Source organism: Bombyx mori, chromosome 24 (genome assembly GCF_030269925.1).
Source record: "Bombyx mori chromosome 24, ASM3026992v2".
Classification (NCBI taxonomy): Eukaryota; Metazoa; Arthropoda; class Insecta; order Lepidoptera; family Bombycidae; genus Bombyx; species Bombyx mori.
The window spans coordinates 11,528,846-11,550,415 of NC_085130.1; the positions used below are offsets into that span (position 1 = coordinate 11,528,846).

Genomic DNA, 21,570 nt, shown 5'->3' on the forward strand with positions numbered 1-21,570 from the left:
AATTGAACATTTTTATCAATTCGACATTGACAACAATAGTACCTATTGCAAGAAGCCAATTTGCATATTAAATGAAAAGACGAAGAATACACGTACAAAATAAATCTTTATTTCTCGCTTATAGTCTCGCTTTTAGCGACTACATTTTTCACAACACTACAAAAGTACATATGACGCGACATCAATAGAAAGTACAAATATATTTATAATATTGTCTGTTCGTCCCGTATTACAATTAAATTGGTTAGTTGATACCTGTTCGGTACGTATCGAGGGGTGAATAACATTTGTTTTAAGCGATATTGTTACAACTTTACAGAAGAGCCTTTTAAAGTTAAAATATTTGGAAAACCATATCATAACAAAAAAAAGCTAAGTACTTCAGCTGTTTGAATTGGGTCTTAATATTGAAGTTTAATGAAAAACATCGAATTGTTGATACTGATACCAAATAAAACGGACCTTTCATTCCAAAAATAAACATCCTTTAGTATGTTCACGCCGGCGCCGGCGCGGCCGCGTGACCCACCGGTACGTCACACTTGACTATTGCATGGGGTGACGTGCATCACAGGTGAGTCACTTTCAGAAAATAAGTCGTTAAAAAATTAGGTTTTTTTTTGACTCTAATAACAGATTCTTCGGACGAACCATTTTCTTCCACATCCATTGGATCTATAATATAAGTGAGCAAAAATTGAAAAAAAAATGCTAACCGTCTCTGTAGAAGAAAATATAATTTTACCTTCATTTGATGCAAGAAATGTACAAATAAATTTGTAATATGTCTGTTCGTCCCGTAGTACATTTAAATTGTTTTTTTGATACATGTTCGGTACGTATTTGTTTTTAAAAAACTGATACTTACCTCAGTGTTCGAATCTCCGTTTTAAATGAATTCAACGCAACAATGACGTCATTTGTCAGTATCGCGCGAAAATTCTATCCTGTGGAGAGTTATTTCATGGAGACTAGTGCTTAGTTTTATTTTTACAAAATTAACAAATTTACATTTCAATGGCTTATCGTTTATTTTCTACTTTTATCAGTTTTATCAAACATAGCTTACAATTAATTTTACGGTTTAATCTCGCCTTTATTAATGGCATCCGTGATTGAAGACAGCTGTCCAGTTTTTGTGTAACGTCGCAAATAATATTGCAAAGTAAGTACATAACTCTCAAACGTTCTTTGCCCTAATGTATTCTGCATCAAATATTAAATGTCGCATCTACACATCTACTCATTGTAGAGTCGTTTAATAAAATAGGTTAGGTACTCTTCCTAAATAAGACAGTGTGTATCATTGTACTATGCAATAAAACGATTTAAATCTCTATCGATAATTTTTTCAATAATTAACCCAGTCCAGATAAATTAACCCTTTGACCGCCACGTAAACCCGTGGTGCCTTACACGGCACACTAAAGTAATTATGTCGATTTCTGGATCGTCCAACTTTGGTTTCTTTTATTTCTAACGTATAACGTAATTAGGTCTCTTACTCTTAGATTCATTCTGGGACTCTACGGATTGGCTTACTAGATCGAAATAATTACTTCAGTGCGCTGCAAGTGCACGTGTGACCCAAATGGTGTGGCGGCAGCAATCATACAACACAATATATTTAACAAATACCTGAATCTCGTTTGCGACATTTTCAAAATAAGCTTGCATATATACAAGTTCCGAACAACATTCGGACCGTCAGTTTGTAGGTATAATCACGGAGGAATAATCTTCGACCAAGCCATATCACCCGCTCGGTCATTATACCTACAAACAGGGCAGTCAAAAAGTTAATTGACATCATAAAGAGGCGAAATTAAACCGTCAATGAAGTTTTGTTTACGATTCGCTAAAATCGTACAGCTAGTGAGAACCCTAAGAGTTGCTTATGTGTAATTTATAACGACAACTTCGTTATTGTTCGAATGAATTTTGAAGTGCGTCACCAGCGCCGCTTTCGAGGAGTATCTCCTTTCGCACATCGGACACACGTGGTTCTTGGCGCCGTTATGCCTGGACTCGACGTGCCGACTCAAATCTCCATTCTGAGAAAACTTTTTATCGCAAACTGTGCACTCGTATTTCCTGTCGCCATGGACCTTCCTCAGATGCGCGATGTAGTACTGCCGCCAATTGAATATCTTGCCGCACATGTCACAGCTGATCTCCTTAACTTTCTCCCTGTGGTTCGCTTCGATATGCTCCTTCCTCTCCCTATCGCTTGGCAGCTTCTCCGGGCAGTGGTAACACTTGTAGTACAACCTGGCTTTGTGAACGACCGCCTCGTGCTTCTTGAGGTAATGCTCTAGACCGAACACTTTGTTGCAGTATTTGCACGTGTGCTTCCCAACATCGTGCTTCTTGGAGTGATTCTTTAGCCTGGCAGCCGATATGAAGGTCTGGCCGCAATCGTCACAGACGTAGTTGTCGTAGTGGCTGTTCATGTGGACGTCGAGCTGGACATAGTTCGTGAAGTGTTGCTTGCAGAGCACGCAGTCAGGCTCCTCGTCCAAGATATACGGAATGACCCTTTTGTACGCGTAGGTGAAGACGATACCGTGTGTATTCTTTAAATGCCTAAATAGACCATTCCAGTCGTCCATCGGGATGCAACAGACCACACAAATGAGGTTTTTCACGTCTAACTTTAAGATTTCGTTCATCGCGTGAGGTCTCATCATGAGGTCGACCTTCTTCGTTCGCTCGTCGATGTGGTTTGTGCGCGTGTGGTTGCGGAGGTCGTCCGCCGTTTGGAAATACACTTCGGTGCAATAGGCGCAGCTGTAGGTGGACATTTTACTTTTGTAGGGCGTGGCATTCGTGAATGAGAGTATTTTTTTTATTTCCTTTATGAATACGTACATCTCTTCTCGTGCCGGGTCTACACCTGGAAATAAAAGTTTGTATTGCGTTACGAAATAAGCTTCACGGTGTAACTGTTGCTTTTTATTTTTTCTACCTATTCGCTTGTGGTCTAGAGGACTAGTCCAGCTAGGCCAGGACGCGTACGTGAGTGCTAACACTAGTCCTAGCAAGAGCAGTGCTTCTCTACTACCAAGTGGGAATCGCGACCCACTTAGAAGATCTGACGAGAAACTCAGTAGGCCCAAGTGATGCTCTGTAGTCCCCACAGCAACTGACGCGCGGCATTATCACCGCACACGGCCCACCTGGTAAGTAGTTACTGGGGCCTATAGACATCTACAACGAAAATGTCTCAGTATAATTACTCAATGTAGTAAGGCGTTTTTCTCACCACAGAGTACAGTGAAAACTACCTACTAGTCGAACATCGACATTTCAACAATTTACCTTTTTTATTGATAGCTTTTTTATCCCTGGTGGACTATCAGTGAACTGTTTCTGGATAAACTATATAAGAAGAGTGAAAATCGTTCCTAATTTATCTTTATTTGTGTGTGACAATCAGTTATCGTGTGTGTGGCTTCGACGAGTGGGCGTTTGCAGCTGAACATTTTTTGATGTTGGAAGGTGTCTATATTCATAAGTTAGAATCATCAACCGATGCTAGTTCTATTGATGAAAAAAAAGCTAAGCTAAACTTATTATGACAATTGACCCTTCAATTTATGTTCACATTAAAAACGAGCAAACAGTACAAGGTGTGTGGAAGCGTTTAAAAGCCCTGTATGATGACTGTGGCTTCACGCGTCGCGTCAGTCTACTTCGTCAGCTAATATCAATTCGATTAGAAGATAGCGAATCAATGGAAGCATATGTAACGCAAATGGTCCACACTACACAAAAACTTAAAAGTACGGGTTTTCAGATCATTGATGAGTGGATCGGTTCACTATTATTAGCGGGCCTAACAGATAAATTTGCTCCTATGATAATGGCCATTGAACATTCTGGATTAGCCGTTAGTACGGATGCCATCAAGTCAAAATTACTGGACATGAGTTTAGAAGTTGACAACACTGCAACGAACAATGCCTTTTTGTCGAAAGGTTGGCAGCACCGAAACAAGAAAAATGGGTCTAAACAAAAAACGACATCGCCGGCTGCTAGTTTTGTTAATCATAAAGCAATCCGATGCTATAAATGTAAATAGTTAGGTCATTATATGAATAAATGTAAAAATATACAAAATAAATGTGAAAGCAATCATTTAGTGCAATATTTTTAAATGAAAGTTTTCATAAGAATAATTGGTGCATAGACTCAGGCGCAAGCTCACATATGATAACAGAAAAGAGTTGCTTACAGAATGTTTCCTATAACCACACAGTAAGGGAAATAATAGTTGCAAATAAAGACAAATTACCTATAGAATGCTCAGGAAACACGATAATAACGACAATTGTCGATCATTCAGAATTTAGCATTCCTGTTAATGATGTGTTATGTGTATCTAACTTATCGACCAATCTATTATCAGTAAGTCAGATGATTCGTAATGGAAACAAAGTGGGCTTCGAAGAAGACGTTTGCTACATACGCAATCGACAGAATGTGCTGGTAGGAAAAGCAAACCTGATCGAAGATTAGGACACATTAACAGCAGAAGCTTGAATATTATGAAGAATGGTGCTGTGGACGGGATATCATACATGGATAAAGCTGAAATTGATATGTCCAAGTGCATCATATGCTGTGAAGGAAAACAGTCAAGATTGCCATTTTCACATAAAGGTACGAGAAGTGAAAATGTGCTTGAACTTGTTCATGCAGATGTCTGTGGACCCATGGAACAATCTTCTATTGGACTATCAAAGTATTTTTTGCTTTTTGTAGATGACTACAGTAGAATGGCATTTGTGTTTTTTCTCAAAGCCGAGGACCAGGTTTTCAAATATTTTAAAGAGTTCAAAACTTTGGTTGAGATACAGACAGGCAGAAAACTAAAAGCCTTGAGGACAGATAATGGTGGAGAGTTTTGTTCGCTAGAATTTGATGAGTTTTTGAAGAAAAAGGCATAGTACATCAAACAACAAACCCTCACACACCAGAACAGAATGGCCTGTGTGAAAGAGTTAATAGAACTGTCGTGGAGAGAGCTCAGTGTCTTCTGTTTGAAGCAGGCCTAGATAGAAAGTTTTGGGCCGAAGCAATCAACACAGCAGTCTATTTACGAAATAGAACATTGGCAGCAGGACTTCAGAAAACACCTTATGAAATATGGAGTGGTAAAAAGCCAAATCATATACGGATATTTGGCAGTCCTGCAATGGTCCATGTCCCCAAAGCAAAGCGAACTAAATGGAACAAGAAGGCCAATGAAATGAGTTTACAGGAGTTAGGCTATAAAAAGTCTATGTATGAACATTGTTTGTTTATAAAATCAACAAAAAATTATAAAACATATGTGGCTTTATTTGTGTTATACGATTTTTTCATTTTTTCTAATTATGAAAAAGATGTAGAACATTTAAAAGTTGAGCTGAGCCAAAAATTTAAGTTAAAAGATTTAGGCCAGCTTAGACAGTGTACTGGCATGGAAATTAAGATTCATAAAAAAAAGACGTGTGGCACTCGGAGACTGCCGCGGTAAAGCTATTGCATAACATTTTTTATCAACTTATGCAATTATAAATCGACAATAATAATTTAATACTAAAACAACAATAAAATAAGATCCGGCGAGAAACTCAGTGGGCTAACTTTCAATCAATCTGCTACATTGTGAGTATTCCATTTTGACCGCGCACTCACTAGAGGGCGTTACATGGGATAGACACGCCTTTGGATGCTAGTTCTAACTGTCATTCGCCTAGAATCAACGGTTTAGCTAGTTTATTTTTAATGCCACTCCAATCACTGAATGAGTAGTAGGAGTAGTAATAAAATTATTCGACTAAGCGATAGAAAATGGCACGCCCAACGCATTGTAATGTGATATAATTTTCTATTTTACAATTCCGTTTGTCGCCGATAGATGGCGCTTGTGTTGCCCACGAAATTATATCACATATTTTGATAGTACATAAATCGGTGTTTAGACTTCTTACTTTAAACACCACACAAGCGCAACGTGTGAATGTGTTGAACGCGAGCTACATAGTAGGCGTTGGGGGGGGAAGGTTTTTTTCGTTACGGAATTTCATGATTCCGCTCTCAAGCCGCGCTCAAGGCCCGCAATAAAATCTATGCAATAGCTTAATAAAAATTTTGTTAGTCAGAAAAACTTTATTGAAAGATGATTATGTAAATTTAATTTATTAAATTGCAAGAATGTTGAGACGCCTATGGAAACTAATCTAAAGCTTGAGAAAGGAGATAAGACACATTCTAATTCCCTTATCAACAGCTTATAGGCAGCCTAATACATCTCTCTGTTCTAACTAGACCCGATATCTCATACTGTACAAGTTACTTAAGTCAATTTAATAACTGTAATACTGAAACACATTGGAAACATGCAAAAAAGAGTGTTGAGATATTTGAGTGGCACTAAATATTATGGTTTATTGTATGTTAAAAATAATTTAGACATAGCTATGCAGCATATGCTGACGCTGATTGGGCATCAGATAATCAAGATCTTAAGTCATACACTGGATATTGTTTTATTTATTTAGGCTGTTTAGTTTCTCATGAAAGTAGGAAGCAACAAACTGTTGCCTTATCTAGCATAGAGGCCGAATATATGGCTGTCTGTGAAGCAAGTAAGGAAGCTATTTATTTAAAAAAACTGTTAACTGAATTAATAGATAGATGAAATATTCCTATTGAATTATATAATGATAGTCAAAGCGCTAAAAGGCTAACTGAAAACTGTGTGTATCATAGAAGAAGTAAACACATAGATGTCAAATTTCATTTTATTAGGGAAGCAGTAGGTAATAGGTTAATTGTTGTAAAATATTTAGAAACAAATGAAATGCCAGCTGATATATTGACAAAAAGCTTAAGTAAAAATAAAAAATATTATTTTATGTACAAGATGGGTGTTGTAATGTTACATGCTTAAAATCCATTTGTGTTTGACTTTTTTTTTGGGTATTATTATGTTAAGTGATGGTGTTGTTGTAGGGTAACATAATTATATATGTACTTAGCGCCATCTATCATAAGCTATAAACAATATGTGTGCCTACCTACTCTGCTAAAATATTAATTAAAGTCAGTCTGTAAAAACTACTGTACGTGTTTTAATATTAACATCAGGTAAGCTGTGAGCTCGTCCACCCACCTAACCTATAAAAAAGGCGACCAGCAGAAATTACACGGGTTTGATCATACCCTCATCGTGAAAGTTTCTCGTGAGTATTTATTAAGTGCATGTGTCGTTAAGACAATGTGTACTTGTGAGATCTTAACACTGTGATAGTTATTTCGCTCGATACATGCAGACAAGGCGTGTTCTCCTATACGCCACGACAAGTATAACCAGATTACGACCGCATGTTCCTGGCATCTTATGTTGTCAATAATTTTCTACATTTGTTTTAGATATAGAGCACCGACGAAGACCGATTGAACCAAGTAAAATTCTAAGCAAGAGGAATAGATAAGTTTGTTATTCGTTTAAACTACTCACTCTCCTCGTCCATTTTGAGTTTGGCAGCCAAAGTCTTCCTCGGAACGTTATAGAATTCAGCCGCTTCTAATCTAGACATTCTGTTGTTTCTGACTGCCTCCACGCCATTCCTCAGATCCTCCTCGGTGTACTGAAGATACCTCTTGTTGCGTTCGGCTCGGGGTAGTTTCTTGGGCCATTTCCGGGTTAAGCAAACTGTTATCGGATCTTTCTCTGTAAATATTATATCAAACATTGTTTCTTTGGTGCGAAAATCCAGTGTAATTGAATAACTTTGCATTTAAGCGGGAGCTCTGGGCCCTGGACTTCCATAAGTCGGGTGGGCCAGATTGCATCTCTGCTGTGGTCCTGAAAACGTGCGCTCCTGAGTTGACACTTGCGCTAACGCGTTTGTATCGCCTCTCGTATAGTACTAACAAGGTTCCGACTTCATGGAAGACCGCCCACGTCCACCCTAACCCCAACGGCCCCAACTACCCCAATCGGACCCATCAAGTTATAGGCCTATCGCGATAACTTCCTTCCTTTCCTAGGTAATAGAGCGAATAATAAATACGAAACTCTTGAAGTATCTTGAGGATCGCCAGCTGATGCAAGTGGATCGCTAGTTTTTTGAGTGGGCGGAGCGTCCAGGTCATTCTAGACTTCTAGACGGTTACTTCTCCGAAATCATGACCATTAAACGATGGCGTTCCACAAGGCTTGGAGCTTTCCCCCACGCTTCCTGTATATCAATGACATACTATCTATTGATGGCATGCATTGCTATGCGGATGAAGCCACGGGGGATGCGCGATATATCGGCCATCAGCATCTTTCTCGGAGCGTGGTGCAGGAGAAACGATCAAAACCTGTATCTGAAGCGTAGATCTCTCCGAGGCGAGTCGAGTGATTGGACCAATTGAACTTGGTTCAATTAGTCCAATCAATTAAAAAAAGTTCAATTCAAATGCGGTGAACTTGATTTAATTCATTGATTGCGCATCCCCAGGCTGTCATCCGCATAGCAATGCATGCCATCAATAGATGTCATGATCTCATGTCATGCTAAATGGATGATAAGCGTGGGGTAGAGCGCTGAACCTTGGAAAACAAGCGTTAATGGTTATGGCATCGGAACAGTAGCTGTCTACAACGACTGATGCTCCGCCCATCCAAAAAGCCAGCGATTCACTTGTAGAGTTTCTTTGGGGATTGAGTAAGACAGTAACTATTAGGTGCCAATAATACATGAATTTGGTTTTTAGAATAATGAGAATCTGAGATCCACCTAAAATTGTAGCACTTAGGTATGATGATAGGTGGCTATACAGCTTTACCGTATTCCCATAAACATATATGGACCTGTTATTTTAAAACAACAAAAAGCTACGTGGAAGATTATAATAACTAACCTAGTTGACTGTTGTCTGTAACATCTTCCTCTAAATACTCCACTTCTTCATATGTTTTCTTCTCGAGTCCAATTTCCTCATCCTTGTTAATTTCTTCAACGATTTCTTGGCTTTCCACTTCTAAGAATTCAATTTTTGGCACCAAAGTCTGTTTATCTGAATCTAATATTTGCCTAGATCTTTATATGGTTAAACACAGTTGACCCCCTGATCCGTTATACCTCGGTCGCCAGCGACCCGGTTAGTCATTTTCGCTATCTAGTACTCGAGTAGGAAGATATTGTTTATGGACAATAAACTCTAGATCGCGGCCGTCACATTAGGACAGACGTTCTGGAAGTGGCGCATCGACATCAACCCCACTAAAAACACAGCCATCGGTCAACCCTCTTATGGTGACCGCTGCTAATTACATATCCGACCCAAGCGACGGGGCAATACAAAGCCGCCGTAGCCCGAAACATGCCTATCGTAATCCCCTGATCCACTCTCCATGCTTAGGCTCTAAAACCTTAGCATGGAGAGCCTAAGCTCTTAAAAAACCGGTCACCGGTCACCGTCACCGTAGAAATCGTCTATTAGTACCAAGAGTTCGACGAGCAAAGACACAACCCTCTAAGATTCTTTCAGTTCAGTGCGTTTCGATTCCGACTCATTAGCAGATTCTGCGAAGCGTTGCTCTTGCTTGGGCTAGTCGTTAGCAATTTCTCTGGGGTCGAATCTACCCGTCTGAGAGTTTTTGAAATAGCCCCTTAGACGACCGGTGAATAGAGAGGAAAAAACACAGCCGAATGCAAATACCGCTACCCAATTTGTCATATTAGACCAATGAATCAATTTTAATATGGCTTTTCAAGCCGGAATGCATTACTGTTTATTTTCAAAAATAGGCAGGATCGTGGTATCAATTCAGACAAGCTTACATATATCATGCATCCACGACATCAATGACTTGTAGATTTGTTACCTCAATTTAAAAAAAAAAAACAAAGAAACAAAATAATACTCACACTCATCCAATTCCTCAGTCAACATTCTATTTGAATTCCCATTGTGATTTGTAGTATCTATACGTGAGTTTTTTTTACTTCGCGACACATCCATAGTCTTCTCTGGGTCTCCCACAACATATTTTGTTAACCTATTGTCAATGTTCTTTGCTTGTTTGTTCGGAAGTTTTCTCTTTGTTGGACTGATGCTCATTCTTTTTCTGTCTACATAATAATACGAAATATTCGGGTTTTTTTTACAAATTAATATGTTTTTTTTTAATCTAATATATCACATAGGTCAACAGATGTGGTTGAGTTTTAAATATGAATGTGGAAGGCTTTACAGGAAAAGGAAGACTGAAGAAAAAATGAATGGATTGTGTGAAAGATGATATGTGTAAGGGGGGAGTGAGAGAAAAAATGGTATATGATAGAGTGGTATGGAAAGAGAAAATATGTTGTCGAACCCAGGTGACTGATGAATGATGATGAGGGCAGGAGAATGATGAATGATGATGGGTCAACAGAAAACAAACACTGTTTCATATAACAAACATTTTTCTAGCTATGTTCACAATAAGGTTAAGGATAGTACATAGAAATAAGTCTAAAATGCTTCAAATAAGAATTTTTTTTATGTAATTTTATGTTTTTCTTCTACATGTTGTTTCAGGGATGCTTTTCTGTAATGTCCAACAGTAATCTGCTAACATAATAATATGTGGACTCCCCTTAATTGATATCATACTCCACGGGCCATATCATATTATTTAGATCCCTTTGAGATAGTTGATGTGTAGTTGAGGAAGGAAAGGGGTCCTATGTGACGTTTCCAATAATTGCTTCTGGCATTAGACAGAGCAGAGCTTTGAACTGGTTCTCGTAAAAATAACTCTTTACTATTTATAGAAATCTTCTCACCGGTCCCATAAGAAGACCTATGTATTTAACACAACAAAAGTATGGAGCGCTGGCTTATTGCCCGATGGCAAAATCAAAATACGGTTGATATAACTTTGTTACTAAAATTAAATTTTAAGGGTTTGCCACATAATTTGACAAAAATTTTCATTCTAAACATAAAATATAAATCTCTATTAATCCATCAAATCATATAAGTAGTTACATAAACCACTTCCTTTGTAGTAAATACTTTCTCTCCACACAAGAAAAAGATAGCTTTTAGCAATGAAACATTTAACATTTAATATTATAAGAATTTTATTTATGTAGTACCTTAAGTCCTACTTTTTACTTGTATTTTATTTTTAAAAAAAATCGGTTGTCTGTAAAGTCGGTTTACTAGTTGAACGTGACAACGTCATAAGAAAATACTGATGGAATGGTTTCATTTTTCAAAAGAAAATTTTAATTTTATTTGTTTGATAGATATTTTGTATAGATATAGAGAAGGAGGTAAATGGAAATCACTATTGAATTGATCAAGTTACATTTACAAGTTACATTATTTGTACGCATAAATACAATTATGTCATAATTTTTTTTTACAATGTACACAGTTTTTTTACAAGTATGAATGTGCTTTGAATTGTATTATTGTATAGCTGCTGTCCACGCGGATGCATCGCTCACTCAAGTAGGAGAGAGACAGATCTCGAACGCTGCTGAACGCGGAGGCCGATTGTGCCTCTTTGTCGCTCGTTGCGCGTTCTCACTTGCACTTCAAGCCTTAAATGGAACGCTTCAAGGCCTTCCATTTAAGGCTTCATCATGAAAACAATAGATACTAGTGTTTGTGTTACGACATTCCACTTACCTACATTCTCTTTCGGTTTGACATCAACAGGAACATCATCTAAAAATTCCACTTCTTCATACACACTATCCCTCATGAGTTCTGGCTCCGATGAGTCTTTCTCTGCTTCATTTACATACTCAATTTTTATTGTTGATTCATGGCCTGAAGAGAATTAATGAAAATTTAGTTTTAAGGCAAAATATATTGACACAATAATCTATACTAAAATATAAATTTACAGTGGTTTTTACGGATTTTAACTTATAACTACTGAACCATGCATCCGATTGACTTGAAACTTGGTATCCACGTAGAAAATACCTGTACTTAATGGATAGGCTAATATTTATATGAGTGTTGGACTCCCTATTAATAATGACACTAAATAATAATGTTCATTTTAAATGCCCTGTGAAGCGGGCGAGTACGGCTAGATAAATGAAAACTTTGATTTGATATTAATTGTCAAAGTTATCATTTAACATAGCTTTTGTTGTTTTTCGGGCTGGGGTCGAACTTCCTACGAGATCCCCCCGCGCCTAGGGGACGCGCAATGTATGTGGGACTCGACGATCTGCAGATGTTGGGAGCAGACCGCGGGCCCCAGGATATTTTTAGGGCCCTACCGCACTAAGCGACTCCCGTGCACTCTTACACCCGACGTCCGATCTCCGCCCAGGGTCAGAATACAGGGTTCCCACGGTCATCACTACAATACGACTTGCGCCGCTACCCTGAGGAGGCCCGACCGACGGGTCGCCAAGGCGATAGTCAACGACCAACAACGCCGATCTCCGCGGTACGGCGGCCCAACCAGGCCGCCCGGGCGATGCCGCTGGTATTCCAGGATACCCAGCTGGGTCATCATTTAACATAGCTATGTCAACTTTCATGCAGTTTCGAAGTCGTCGTGGCCTAAAGGATAAGACGTCCGGTGCATTCGTATCGAGCGATGCACCGGTGTTCGAATCCCGCAGGCGGGTACCAATTTTTCTAATGAAATACGTACTTAACAAGTGTTCACGATTGAGTTCCACGGTGAAGGAATAACATCGTGTAATAAAAATCAAACCCGCAAAATATTTCTGCCGTGAAGCAGTAATGCGTTTCGGTTTGAAGGGTGGGGCAGCCGTTGTAACAGGAGGGTTGTGAGCTCGTCTACCCATCTAAGCAATAAAAAAAAAGTTTCTTTTACAATAGCTCAATTCCTGATTTTATCTTTAAGAGAAACTCCAAGCATAACTATTCCTATGACTTGGCAGTCGACGGTAGGGATGTCCAAAATGCAATAAAGTATCGATATATATCGTATCGATATTTTTTGAAAATATCAATGTCGATATTTATATTTTTATTACAAAATATCGATATATCGGTATGATTTGACAGAGAATATTCGTGCTAATCAATAGACATCATTTTTATTCATGACATTTTATGAAATTTTATAAAATTTCAATAGTATAATTTCATAAAATTTTGTGAAATTTCATAAAATTTCAGGAAGGTTCATGAAATTTCATGAAATTTCATAAAAAATAAAAAATAAATGTTTGTTGGTCTGAAAAAAATATCGATTTTCATACCTTTTCGATACTTGGAATTTTATATCGATACATCGATGTATCGAAATATAAAATATCGCTCAAAAATTTCGATACATTGAAAAAATAATATCGATATTTCGATGTACCGATATTTTTTCAACAAGCCTAGTCGGCGGGCAGTAGGCAGAATATCTAAGTCATGATCATCGATGTTCTACCTACTGCCAACATTGGAGCAGATAGATACTTGATTGAACCAGTAATCATACTATGGAATGGATTTACAAAGTGTCTAACAGGAAATATGAAAACAATGCTTGGTGTTACAAATTGGGAGAGATCTATGTCCAGTAAGGTATGACTGGTTTGATAATAGTCTTTACGGGTGGTAGGTAGGTCTTTTGAGTCTGCACGGGTAGACCACGGGCACCACCCTGCCTATTTCCGCCGTGAAGCAGTAAAGCGTTTCGGTTTAAAGGGCGGGGCGGCCATTGTACTGTTAAAACTAAGACCTTAGAACTCAAGGTGGGTGATCGCATTTACGTTGTAGATGTCTATGGGCGCCGGTATCCACTTAACACCAGGTGGGCCGTGAGCTCGTCCACCCATCTAAGCAATAAAAAAAGAATTCTTCTAAAGGTGCCTGGACTACAGCGCTATCAAAGGAAATATTGCGATAATAGCGATTAATGTTTGGTCACATATCAACAGTGCAAGTACCACAGAATGCTCTACCACTGGTAGTTATTTGAGATTAGCACAAACACTTACCATTACTTATCTCGTCCATCAGTTGTTTCTGGGATCTTATAACTAAATTCCTAAAACTGCACGACTCCCTTAGCCTCTTTATGCATGGATCACAGATTTGATTGTAATCTTCAGAGTCTAACTGGATCCACTGTGGAGTATGTAAATGGAAAATGTTGAAAATTTATAGATATGTTTTCACTCACACAATTGTACTACATTTAATGTAGTGTATTTCTAAATAATAAAAAGTTCGTATTTTGTTTTATTATTTTAATAGGGCTTAAAGTATGAAATTGCTGTTTTATTGTAATAGGTACTTCGAATTGATATAGAACCTTCATGATTTGAGATTTTTGAGTGACTTTTTTCAATTGGTACCTTTTAAAAAATGTGCTACATTCGATTATCGGCTTTCAGTTGTTTTTTTATTCAACTTAGACAAGAAAGATGGAAACTTCGAAAATTGGAGTGATTTTTGAACACGAGTTCCGACGTGGAACTAACGCTGCAGAAACAGCTCGCAATATCAATGTTGCGTTTGGAGAGGGGACTGCTAATTAACGCACCGTGCGATTTTGGTTTAAACGCTTCCGTTGATTTGAAGAACGAACCGTGTGGAAGACCGCCCACACAATGTGAATAACAATTAATCGAAAGAGATAGTGGAAGCCGATCCGAGCCAAACTACCCAGGAATTGGCACCATGGTCAAAGGTTTTTTTTTCCTTCCTATGCTGACAGCCTTGATAAGCTATTTCAGCTTCACCCTAACATGTAGGTGAGCTCGCGTGGCTCAAACCAAAAGTGTTGCTAATACTGGCCCTAGCAAGAGCAGTGCTTCGCAGAATCTACCGCCGGAAACTACCCAGGAATTAACAGCGTGGTTTAACGTTACATTACTGTTTTTGCAATGAGGACGCGGCGCTGCTCCGCGAAAGGGGAGGCAGTACGCGAGCGTGTGCTCCGCCGTGTCCTCGTTGCAGCCACTGCAGTGGTGACACTTCTGCGTCGGCTCCCTCCGGGCGACGAGGTGCAGGTAGCGACCGAAACAGCCATGACCCGTGAGCACCTGCGTCGCTCGGAAGGTGAGACGTCCGCCGTGTTTTAATACTACCCACTCTAGGTATGTAATCATTTTTATGAAAAGAAGTTTTTTTTTTAAAGGGATTTTATGACCACGTAACTGAGAAGACCCTTAAGTCATGTCTTATTTTAATTTTTACCATATTTTTATGAAAAATGATATTATGGAGTGAAATGAAATGAAGATGATTAATTTGAGACATTAATCAACTGGGATGAAACAAATGAAATGAAATGAGATGATATGGCATGAAATATAATCTCAGTAAAATGGTGATCATTTACTAAGATTTTTTCAGTGGACTTTTTGGAGGAATGCGAGAAGTTACGTCCAGCGGCTTTGTTTCATTTTCCCACATTTGTGCACTTTCACAGATATTAAATAGTTAATAAACCACCATTATTACACATTGAAACCCGAAGAAACATTAAATAGACAAAATAAAACAAATCACACACCTTCACTCCTCGCGTTCCCGCCAAAGTCTTTATGAAAAGAAGAAAGATTATTCTCCTAATACCCTCTTTCTTACATTACAGTTCACAACTAAGTTCTCGTTGTTTTTTTTAATGAGCATCCATAACTTAGGCCATTTTTTGGGATCGGTATATAAGCAGAACTGCCAATCTACAAGACAATATGACCTTGAACACAGCATTATTTGGCCAGCACCATATCTGGGGAATGAGGCTAGTTGGGTGGGATATCCATGTAGTTATGTTCGTAGCTCTTTCGTCGTGCAGTTGGTTCTGCTATGGAATGCGCTCTCTCTCGAAAACAGGACTATTATTGACTGGTCAAGTTAAGGGTTCGGCGAACGCTGTTGGAAAAGTTAGGTGAATCCTCATGAATTTATTAAGTTGTAGTTGTTTGTTTAGTCAATCTATATATATATATATATATATAATATATAATAATATTATAAAGAGGAAAGATTTGTTTGTTTGTTTTGAATAGGCTTTGAAAGTACTGAACCGATTTGAAAAATTCTTTCACTGTTTAGGAGCTACAGTATTTCCGAGTGACATAGGCTATAAAATTTTTTGAAAAAAGTTAGGGATCCTTACTAAAACTCCAATAATGTAACGAAAGGTGTAAAAAATTACCTAAAGTATTCTTTACATCGCGTGCGCTGCGAAAACTATTGATGATAGAATAAAATAATGTACTATAACTATGTAGAACACATTATTATTTAAAAAAAATGTGGCGACAGCATATGTCCGACTATTATAGCTATGCCACAATAAGTGTTAATTTATTAAAAAATAAATAAACAACGTCAAATATCGTTCACAGGGTAGCTTTTTCATAATTGTGGGTTTACTGGTGCCCCGGAGGCCTTTCCAGTTTCACAAGGACAGGTGGGCGAGCAAGGGCTCAGACAAAGCAAGGGCTCAGCCAGTACAAGGAAGCTCTGACTCAATAAACTCAATGGCTTTTGTTTTGTATGTATGACCTTTTTACGAACACTAGAAAAATAATAATATAAAAATAGATAAAAACAAATATTATTTCAACGAATATAAAAGTTTATTAAAAAAATAATATTCAAACTATCTTTATAATTTTCTATTTTTAGAGACCTGACGCAAATATAAGGGATAATGTGTGTGTATTATAATTTTTTATTTTGAAAATTTTGATAAAGACCCGAGCGAAGCCGGAGCGGCCGCTATTTATCAATAAAAAAAAACAAAATAAAAAATGTATACCCGAATAATTATTTTCTTTATACCTCGAATAGAACTTAAAATTAATATTTTTATAATAAGGAGCTTCGTTCCTATCCGGTGTCCCACGACACCACGCATTTTTTAATATGCTACATATATAATAAATTATGTATAATAGTCTTTTAAAAAAAGTTACCGTATTAGATCTGTGGAATTTTTACTGGCATTACTACGTAGTATAAAACAAAGTCGCTTTCTCTGTCCCTATGTATGCTTAGATCTTTAAAACTACGCAACGGATTTTGATGCGGTTTTTTAAATAGATAGAGTGATTGAAGAGGAAGGTTTATAATATGTATAATAACATCCATTAAATAGTGGAGAAATCAATAATAAATTACAGTTTCCGAAGCGAAGCGAGGGCGGGTCGCTAGTTTATTATATATATATATATTCCTTTGAATACTGTATAAACTATTATATGTGTATATGTATAAAATACTTTATATACTTTTATGCTTATTTTTATTATTGTATTACATTTTTGTGCATGTACTTGTAATTTAATATAAAATACTTTGCACCTATCACTATTGTCTCTGCACTTCCTTGGTTGACTCATAGAGAATGCTTTAGGCATTAAGTCCGCCAATGTAAATTTTACATGAACTATAAATAAATAAATAAAAATGTCAAATCTTAGCATTTTAAAGTCATTTTGTAGCTGCCCTAATTAATCACATTAACTGAATTTGACACATTTCTCCAATGTTACCTTTGAATCCAACAGCTTCTTCTTTGCCTCCACCGAATACCACAATGTGGGGTCGGCATGGCAATTTTTTCTATTCAATTCTCCTTTATCAGCTACCATTCACACACTGCATCCATCTCTTCTTCAGTAGACCTCTTCCCCCTCTACCTTGCACTGCCATTTCCATACATAACTTAATCATGTGATCACCATCTCTCTCCTGCATCATCTCTTTACACTTCAGTAGACCTCTTCCCCCTCTACCTTGCACTGCCATTTCCATACATAACCTAATCATGTGATCACCATCTCTCTCCTGCATCATCTCTTTACACATCACATGTCCATACCACACTAACCGATCGCTCTTCTGATTCCAACAACATAATAAAAAAATGCCAACCTGGTCCCATCAATACACAGTATAACAATCAAAAGTATATCGATTATCGAACAATAACTAAATAAATAATGTGCCAAAGCAGTTTGCTTGTCTTATGTTTCAGCTTGATTAGCAATGTCTTGGATTTGTCAAAAAGACAAGCAACTTTACTGCATCCATTGACAAACAGCAAGAGCTTAACTGCACAGCTAATAATATTCTAAGACAAATCACAGAGACCATTATTTTGTCCCTGCTAAGATTCTCTATACTATGTTAACTTGAGATTTATATACAAATATATGTAGGTACTAGCTTAAATATATAATTAATTGAAATAAATAGCTGATGTATACACACACATATGAATAAATATAGCAAATAAAAAATATAGGAGTAAGAATGTACTTTATCCCCTAAGTACCCACCAAGAACGAAGAAATATAAGCCGTTTATAAGAAAGCCGCTCGTTCGAATTTAGATGCTTACTCTCCCTTAAACAAAATCCTTTCGGACTACAGTAATATCCACAGTAGCGCGGTCTCCGTCCATGTTCATTCGGACTTGTCCGATTGTGTTGAACTAATTTTAAGTGAAATTGATGTTTTTTATAATTGTCTCACAACTTACAGGAAAAATCTGACGCGTATCATTTCCCAATTAAATATAAATTAATCTTAAGCAATCATTGAAATGTAATCAAATCTTAGTTATATATTTTTTTATTTTTGTTGTTTATGCACTGTCGATTGCACCTATAATTGAGGTGACATCTGCCATGAATTTTTGTCAATTGTTCAATGTTTTGTATTGATGATCACTTTGTTGGTGCAACTTAATAAATAAATAAAAAGGACTATTAAGTAAGAATGTGTATAATGTACTGAACATCAATAGATAGATACCATTCTCTAGCTTATTTCAGCAGCAAAACTGTAATGCAATTGAAGCACGCTTAAACCTCACATTTAATCTCAGGTAAAATTATTTATGTTCAGCTTCAGTAATCACTTAGCAGCAAGTAAGCCATAAACTGTATTTATTAATGGAAATTAAAAATCTTCATCTTAGAGTTACAAGTAATTGTATACCAAAACAAACAAAACCGTTGCATTAATATAACGTTTTTACAGTACCGATATTGGACATCATTACATTAATATAATAAACTTAAAAGCAATATTTTCCACTGTACCAATACACGGACCAAGTTATTTATCAGAATCTGATAGGGGATTTAACTATAAGATAACAAAGCAGTTGAAGATAGTTAATTGGACTGTGATCTCGTTGTTTTTCAAGATTTCGTAATAGAAAGGACAGTCTTTTTGAAATGCCGTCCCTAAATTTAAAAAACATGACATTCGCCAAGACATCTAGTTACAATGATACCAATACGTATAATGTTGAGTACCTATTTCTAATACCTGAAATCTCGGTATTTGTTATTACTGACCGAAAAAGCGTAGCATTTCGTTAACATTTCGCCGTACACCTCTGTATGTCCCTGCCATTTATGTTCGGACCATAAATATTTTAAATAACCATATTCCAAACAGCATCTGCATCTCCCGAAGTACATTTTCACTTCAGTTTCCATTTTTTTATTTTCATTAAATTAAAATTCGCTTTGAGTCAGCAGTTATTGATCAACCAAGAGATTAAGCAAAAAAATTAAGAAAATGTTAAAACACGGTTAAAACAATTCCCAAAACATACGCTGACAGCACGCCATGTTGACAATTGACATTGTTGACTAATGTTGAGTAGACATGCGTAGTTCCGGACCTAAATAGTTCCTGGAACTATGTCCTCATATGGAACTATATCATTCAATCCGAGTTGTCAAAATTAACATGTTCAGACAGTTCCATTTCCATTCCAAGTGTACTGTTATGCAGGAACTACGAACGCGTTGAACATGACGGACATGCGGACATGATTAGAGCATAGGTATTAGGTACCGCGCGGCGCGGAGGCGTGGCGCGGCGAGTCCACCCGAAAGAGTCTCGAACCGACACGAGTCCACGTAAAGAGATAAGGCGACATATGGCACGAATACGAGGGAGTGAGATGGAGCGAGTGCATGAAACTGCGTGTGGAGCTCTTTCATATTACATTTTTATTAATATTGAAGTTATGCTCTACGACCTACGTGTTACAGTCGATAGTTGAATAAATTAAAATGTTTTGCTATGGATTTTGACCTTGACCATGGATTATTCCTACGAGCACTTAACCTTAAGTGTTTGTAGACCATTTCTTAGAAAATCATAATTCAAAATTAGAGAATTTTAAAACATTCACCACTTTCGCTATTCGGTAAGGCTACAACGAGCACAAATTACGTTGTATATCAGAATAACGTGGTATTTTAATTAACAACTGATAGGTTATAGTTTCCGGTGCATCATACAATACATTGAAAAATAATGAAAGTAGTAGAGTAGTTGAAATTATGACAAAGTAATTACAGTACATTAATAAATTATGCAACCAGCTGTAACAATGAACCTAAAACTAAAAACCGTACAAAATAATAATTACAATAATAATTGCCATAAGCGGCAATCTATTTTTATATAGTGCTTTTAAAAAATTGTATTTTTAATACCTTTTTGAAAAATATTGTGTAATTAATAATAACTTAATACGTGATTCGCTACACTACAAACAGCTACTAGACTTAACATGTCCGCGGAACTAAACAGCTTCAAACAGCTACTAGACTTAATATGTCCGCGGAACTAAACAGCTACAAACTACAAACAGCTACTAGACTTAACATGTTCGTGGGACTAAACAGTTCCGCGAACATGTTTACTGGAACTAGTTCCGACACTCAAAAGAACGATGTCATGTTCAATCCAGTTCCGAACATGATTAGCGCACGTCTAATGTTGAGTAGTATTATTAGAGTTTTTTTTCGAAGAGGAAGGCAATAGAACTAACAGCCAATTCTTAAGTTTTATATTTTCATATATAATTGTATATTTCAAGGCAAAAAAGTCAATTCTTAAGTATTCTTCATTTATCTTTTTTAAATACGTGTTAATGTATATTCAGATCTTTTTCCATTATGTTTCGGTCGAGAGTTGTCTCAATCGTGTTTCTTGAAAAATCCGAGTAAAAAGTCAAAATTAATATTCTCCATTATAAGTCTCCGCACGTAGAGTTAATATATCCATATACTGGTCTAAAATTTTCAGGGCACTTAAGCAATTCTTGAAGAGATGGCGCGGGACGCTATCCTTATAAACCTCTTGCAGCTTATCGATAAATAGAAAACGATGAATATTAAAAGTCGGACATGTGAAAAAAATATGATATAAAGTTTGTTCTTCTTTTAGGGAGCAATCATTGCAATTTGATGATGAAGTTATTTTCATTCGGTAAAGATGAGCGTTGCAATGACAAAATCTTAGTTTACAAATCTGTGTGTAGAATTTCTTTATATAGAAAGATTTGCTCCTAGCGAACCAGGGCTTGCTACCAATGTCATTATTTATTTCAGCATACCATTTACCTTTGTTTGGATTTATAAGCTGCCTGTTTTCAAGCCAATTTTTATTAATTTGTTGACGAACATCAGGAATTAGGTCTTGCCATGGAATTGAAATATTCTTAATCTGAGCACCCTAGCTATTTATTGATTTTGCAAAATTAATCAAATTACTTTCTCAACCTAATTTATCTATACCGTCCCACGCTGCTAAT

The 21,570-nt window shown here is 37.0% G+C and overlaps 1 protein-coding gene across 2 annotated transcripts; it reads right to left on the bottom strand.

Annotated features, from left to right (window-relative positions):
* Positions 1-87: 87 nt before the first annotated feature.
* On the bottom strand, positions 88-20,326 carry LOC101738441 (zinc finger protein 570). Of its 2 annotated transcripts, XM_004926674.5 has the most exons (7): positions 19,310-20,320; positions 13,977-14,106; positions 11,677-11,820; positions 9,918-10,121; positions 8,908-9,069; positions 7,514-7,726; positions 88-2,896 (listed from the first exon to the last, which is right to left on the bottom strand). In XM_004926674.5, the coding sequence occupies exons 1-7, from the start codon at positions 19,451-19,453 to the stop codon at positions 1,896-1,898; spliced, it is 1,998 nt and encodes a 665-aa protein (XP_004926731.2). In that variant the 5' UTR covers positions 19,454-20,320; the 3' UTR covers positions 88-1,895. The 2 variants fall into 2 exon arrangements, with proteins under 2 accessions (XP_004926731.2, XP_021204022.2); XM_021348347.3 differs by lacking the exons at positions 7,514-7,726; positions 8,908-9,069 and having other exon boundaries at positions 19,310-20,326.
* Between the last annotated feature and the right edge of the window lie 1,244 nt (positions 20,327-21,570).